Below are 6,292 nucleotides of genomic sequence, written 5' to 3' on the forward strand. Positions count from 1 at the left end.
TTATTTGTTGAGCTATTTTTGAAGATGAGAGGACTTTTCGTTCTTTCTCTAGCTTTAAAACAGTTTCTTATTATAATAAGAAATAAGAAATACGGCTATTACTATTAGCATTCTGTATCCTTATTAACACAAATGAGTTTTTGTTATCTTTTGGGATCTTGTTGGTTTGGGAGTCATTCAGGATCTAGATCTAGATATCTAGATCTATACTTCCTTAATATTATCGAAGTGTATACAGACCCGGTAACCGGGAACAAAGTCACGAAGTATACAGACCCGGTAGGGGAACTCTTTTGTGATTTCGGAAAGTTTCAGCGCCCAGACCCGGTTGTGAGTGTGGTGTGTGTGTGCGTGTGTGTGTGTGTGAGAGAGAGAGAGAGAGGTGCTAGCAAAATGTATGACATGCCCCAGTTTGCAGGAGGAGGGAACGAGAGAAAGACAGTGGGAAATAGGTGGAGAGAAAGAAAGACATAGACAAACAAAGAAAAAGAGAAAGCGAGCAATACAGAGAGAGAGAGAGAGAGAGAGAGAGAGAGAGAGAGAGGCAGAGAAATAGAGAGGATGACTGCTCGATTGAAATTAAATGACATTGTTCTTTTCTTCAAATTGTGATTCCTCCAACTCCAAAGCGGAGGAAAAACGATCGTTCACCGAAAAGACATCCGCAATCTTCATTTAGATCTAGAATCTAGATCTAGACTAACCTCGAAACTAGATCAATGATTTATGTCTGTCTGTCTAGATCTAGACCAAGGCCATCGATCTAGAAGAAGAACCTAGATTCTAGGTCTACCCTGAGCCACAGAATTCTACACTTGTGTAGAATTCTGTGCCCTGAGCCAAGAGGGCGCTGAAACTTTCTGAAATCACAAAAAAGAGTTCCCCTACCGGGTCTGCATACTTTGTGACTTTGTTCCCGGTTACCGGGTCTGTATACACTCCCTAATATTATAGTAGAAATTGACTTACTTTCTGGTATAAAATATAATATTAACGTAAGCCTTAGAAAACGTATAATTATAATATAAAATAATTTCTCTGATGTTTAATGGGGATTTTGCTTAAATTTTGCATTTTCATTTAAAATTATCATTTTTGTGGATTGGGGGGGCGCCAATCACAGGGGAGATAACTCGCAATTTTGTGGGCAAATAATAAATGTTCTAGGGGAAATTTTATATGCCTCTGTGGGCCAATAAGCACTCCGTTCTTTATGACAGTAGGGAACTGACTTTTAAATCTCGTTCCTAACCTATACCTTATATTATAAATCTAATTGAAGGCCACCGCTATTCTCACCCGGTGTGCGTTCACCATTATAGCCTAGATCTAGGCCAACCAATTTTGCGTTCACCCTGAACCACAGAATTCTACACTGTGATAACAGAAAAATTGTAGAATTCTGTGCCCGTGAACAAACGTAGCCTAAAAGCATACAATTTTGGACGCTTTTTCGGTAGTTCCCACCCCGCAATTGTTATTCGCAGGTTTAGGCCCCAAGAGTAGGGGGGTTTCAGGGGGGCTTGTCCCTGACCTAATACAAATAAGGTGGGGGGGTTTCAGGGGGGCTTGTCCCCTGACCTAATACAAATTAGATGGGGGGTTTCAGGGGGGCTTGTCCTCTGACCTAATACAAATAAGGTGGGGGGTTTCAGGGGGGCTTGTCCCCTGACCTAATACAAATAAGGTGGGGGGTTTCAGGGGGGCTTGTCCCCTGACCTAATACAAATAAGGTGGAGGGTTTCAGGGGGGCTTGTCCCCTGACCTAATACAAATAAGGTGGGGGGTTTCAGGGGGCTTGCCCCCTGACCTAATACAAATAAGTGGGGGGGTTTCAGGGGGGCATGCCCCCCTGAATTTTACCACAATTTAATGTTTTGCAGTTAGGTTTGATATCTTAGCTCGCCGCGAATCAAACGTATAGATCTAGATGTAGGTCAGGCTCAAATAAGGGGGGTGGGAACTACCGAAAAAGCACCCAATTTTGTCTGTGGGCAGTGGAGAGAGAGAGAGAGAGGAGTAGCGCGAGAACTTCCGGGCAAAACAAAATGGCGACCCGCGTAGTTCGGCTTGATTAGAAAAGTTAAATAGCCGTAGCATCTTTATAGACGACCAAATTAATTTACTTTTGTGTTTTAACATCATTTTTAAACTTTGTTTTGGTCAATTTGATCGTCCACACCGATAGACAGTATTCAGAAAGAGACAGAGAGAGAGAAGAGTGGAGGAGTAGATCTTGTGAGTGGCGACCCCCGTAGTTCGGCTCGATTCGAAAAGTGAAATATCTATAGCATCTTTGTAGACGATCAAATTAGCTTACTTTTCTTGTGCTATAACGTAATTTTTTCTTTGCTTTTATCCATTTGATCATCTACACCGATAGAAAGTATTCCGAAATTAGGAAAAACAGGTCTTGTTTCACACCGGGTGAAAATAGCCAACGATGGCAAGTCTCACCCGGTTTGAGAGGTCGATCGTATTTTTTTTCTCACCCCGGGTGAGGATAGCCACCGTGCTCATTGTAACACACACATCCGGCAAATATAGCATAGACTAAATCTAGATCTATTATGATGTCGATGTGTCATGTAGGAGTGCTTTGATGACAATTGCATGCAGACTTGAAATCATGATCATGAGAATATCTCTCTACTCTATTTGACCATTATGGATACACAAATCTCTAACTTTAATGAAAAACTAAATGCGTCACTAGCCCCATACCATAGATGTTTTAAAGAAAAATGTGTAGATCTGTGGTGTCAGTGAGACCTCCTGACGTAAGTTTCCTGCCAGTACAAGTGACCGAATGACCGAACTCCTCTACACTCGGCCTTTGTGTTCTCCACAGATACTTGACGTAACAATGTCAGTCACTACCAAAAAGAAGCACGTGACGAAGGAGGTCCTGGAGGAATATCCCTTGCCAGAGGGGAGCCGACAAGTGGTCAAGGTTGGATATGTCTTTTTTTTATTGTGCAGTATGTGTAAATTGTCGGTAGCTTTGTGGAAGATTGCTTTATATGTGTTTGTATTTGCTTTGGATGTTTTGCTATGTAGATCTAATCTTAATCTGCTGGAAACTCTGATTGTAAAGGAATATAATATTTAGAGAAAGACTCGTATTTGGGGTCTTGGAGTGGTAGGCATGTGTGAGGATGTCGTCTTCATGTGTCCAAAAGTCTTTTTTGTTGAGAAAATGATTTAGAAAAATTGTGCTTGTATAGCAGGTGTGGACATGGAATATTGCAGACCCGCCGACTGTCCAAAGTTTAGCACATATGGTATTTTTGAGAGGATGTTTTACTGTCAGACTTAACTACTACTTGGACCGGCCAAATTTTTATCTTTTTTTCTGTCATTTGTCATCTTTATCCCCTGCTTAATTTGTCTGTGACCATGACCTTGTTACATGGTACACGACACACCTGAACTAGTCACACGTGGCGTGTCATTTTGTTGGTTGTCATATAATCTGATGTTATAATTATAGTGTTGGGTGTCCCTGATTAGGTTATGAACAAGTTGGCGAGCCTGATGTTGGTGAATGTTTATATTGATGTACTCTCTGTGCAGGTTGTGGCGTCCAGAGGGAACAATTTACACGAGGTTGTGACGAGCCGAGGGGAGAAGTTCCTGGTGAGCATGCCCTCCAAGTTCAGGAAGCACGTGTGGATCAAGAGAGGTACGTTCTGATGTTCTATTGGGGAAAAAAAGCATCTTTATCTGTCCTCCTCCTTTTTTGTGTTTGATACTCTCCTGTAACACCTCTACTCTTCGGCACTTATATGACCATATTGTGTTGCAAGTAGCGTATAGCATTTACTATTTAAAAAAAAGAAAGAGGTATGTTCTCTTATGAAAAAAAAGCTATTTTCCTATCAAGGTTGATTGTTTGTGCAGGTTGTTGGAAGGCGCCACCGCTAGTTCCTTCTTGTTTCTTCCCCCGTTTTTTCCGTTTCTCTTGCTGTCTCTCTGCGTTAGATTGTAGGTTATCATGTACATGTGTTTTCCTTACTCAAATGAAATAAAACGATTTTGTTGCATTGTTTTTGCTTTGTAAGTTGTTTTTGTGGACTTTTGGGTAAATTTCATTATTAGTTAGACTGACCAAATTGTTTTCTCATAGTTTTCCCAGTTTAATTAAAATTGAGTCGTTTAGAGTGTCGTTTGTTGTGCTTGATGTGTTGACCACTTCGTTGATCGTGGTCACAATCGAGATTGGAATCCCGAGTGAAGCAAGAATTGTTTTCCTCCTTCGTCACTTCTCTCAGCTGTCTGCTCCTTCACAACAGAGGATGATATCTTGTTGTATTGGTCTTCAGTTTTTTCATGTCATGTGATAATGTGGTGTACATGTACCATTTTTTGAATTACGTGTATAAAACTGAGCTAAACATGAAAGACCTGAGCAGACCCTTGTAGAATATGTGAATGTCTTGTCCCTCTCTCTTGCCCCATTCTCTCTCTCTCTCTCTCTCTCTCTCTCTCTCTCTCTCTCTCTCTCTCTCTCTCTGTCTCTCTCTCTCTCTCTCTCTCTCTCTCTCTCTCTCTCTCTCTCTCTCTCTCTCTCTCTCTGTCTCACCCTCTCTGTCTCTGTCTCTCTCTCTCTCTCTCTGTCTCTCTCTCTCTCTCTCTCTCTCTCTCTCTCTCTCTTTCTTTCTTTCTTTACCTCCCCCTCCCTCCCTCCTTCTCGTTCCCTTATCATGTGGCCAGGCTCACAGATATATTTGTTTTGTCAGTGGCACTACACACGACACATGACTAGATTCTTGTTAACTCTTGGATTCTGTCAACAGGAGACTTTATCCTGGTGGAACCCATCGAAGAGGGCGACAAAGTGAAGGCAGAGATCTCACACATCTTGTTCAATGAGCAGATAAAACACATACAGGAGCAAAACTTGTGGTGAGTCATGGGCACAAGAAGATAGGACTAACGCTTGTTGCACTGGGGTTGTTTGCCATTATTGTATTTCATAAGACAAAAGTAAAAACTCAGTTTCTAGATGAAGAAGGTTGATTTAATAATGACAATGGTATGAGGTCTGTCCTCTCTGGCTTCACTGACAAGACTAAAACATAATGAGCATGAGTACATGTGATTAAAACAGGAAGGAGGAGTGAGTAAAGATCACTAAGATCAGACAATCTTTGTTGTGAGGGAATAAATAAAATAAAAGTACAATTACAGGGACAGAATTCAACTTAATCATGGTAATATAGAGACCAACGATCCAGGATTTATTGTTGCCCTTCTATATATTGATAAAAGCAATCTAATAGTCTAACAATGCTAACCATCTACGGGAGTCTGCACCTTTATCAAAATTTTAATCAGCGCTTAAAACGCGTTTGTTTCAGTCCAGCTTCAATCTGTAATTTTCGACATTCCCAATACAAATATTATTACGTTTTCTCAGTATCTATTATATTCTCTCATTATCGTTTATTCATGCTGTTCTGTTCTGTAAAAATGTATGACTGTGTGAATTCATCAATGTGTGTGAGGGTGTCTGGGTAAGCTTTGTGGGATTGTCTTTACTCAAGGATATACTGAAGAGAGAGAGAGACAGACAGAGAGAGAGAGAAAAGAGACAGAGTGAGAGAGAAAAAGGATTACTATAGGAGCAGTGCGCTTCATATGTTCTTTGTATTATATTGTACAGCGCATTGAGCACTTCTTTGTGGAAATGCGCTATATAAATGCAATTTATTATTGTTATTACTAACGCAATCACCCATCATAATTCATCATCACCATTCTTTTTAAAGTCACCATTGCTCTCAGATCAATGACTTACATCTACATCTATAGTCCTGGAATCTCTATCTGTAACAGTTATTTGTCATACTAAGTATGCACGTAATACACTATTGGACACTATCATACACAGTTTTTTCTACTAATCAGATGGCGTCAATCTCATAGAAATGGGCAAGGGATGAAAAAAAAGGTGTGGGCGTGTTGTGAAATGGCATGTGTTATGAAGGGTTAAATTGGGAAATGTGGTTTTTTTTAGTAAGTGTTTACGGCTCTCGCAACAGCCATTGCGCCTAGGGGTGGATGTCGACAGACGGGGAATCTGGCTTGCTCTGCCGACCTCTCTAGCCTCAACAGCACAAAGTCCGCTCATATGATTTTATGCAGTTGCGAGCGCCCTAAAATCTTACTTAAACTAAAACTAAAACATCTTATCTGATCTCATCTTGTCTTGTCTCGTCTTATCTTATCTCATCTCATCTCATCTGATGGTTTGTTGTTCCAGGCCGAAGGAGTTCTCAGAGAGATC

The 6,292-nt window shown here is 40.8% G+C and overlaps 1 protein-coding gene across 1 annotated transcript in view; it reads left to right on the forward strand.

Annotated features, from left to right (window-relative positions):
* Positions 1-2,851: 2,851 nt before the first annotated feature.
* LOC101848174 (probable RNA-binding protein EIF1AD) overlaps positions 2,852-6,292 on the forward strand; it is a gene marked incomplete at its 5' end in the record, with an annotated part of 5,301 nt that continues 1,860 nt past the window's right edge. The window contains 3 exon segments of the mRNA XM_005113404.3: positions 2,852-2,953; positions 3,577-3,685; positions 4,800-4,908. Of these exon segments, the coding sequence (XP_005113461.2) occupies positions 2,867-2,953; positions 3,577-3,685; positions 4,800-4,908 (305 nt within the window).

This window comes from Aplysia californica, unplaced genomic scaffold (assembly GCF_000002075.1).
Source record: "Aplysia californica isolate F4 #8 unplaced genomic scaffold, AplCal3.0 scaffold02228, whole genome shotgun sequence".
Lineage (NCBI taxonomy): Eukaryota > Metazoa > Mollusca > Gastropoda > Aplysiida > Aplysiidae > Aplysia > Aplysia californica.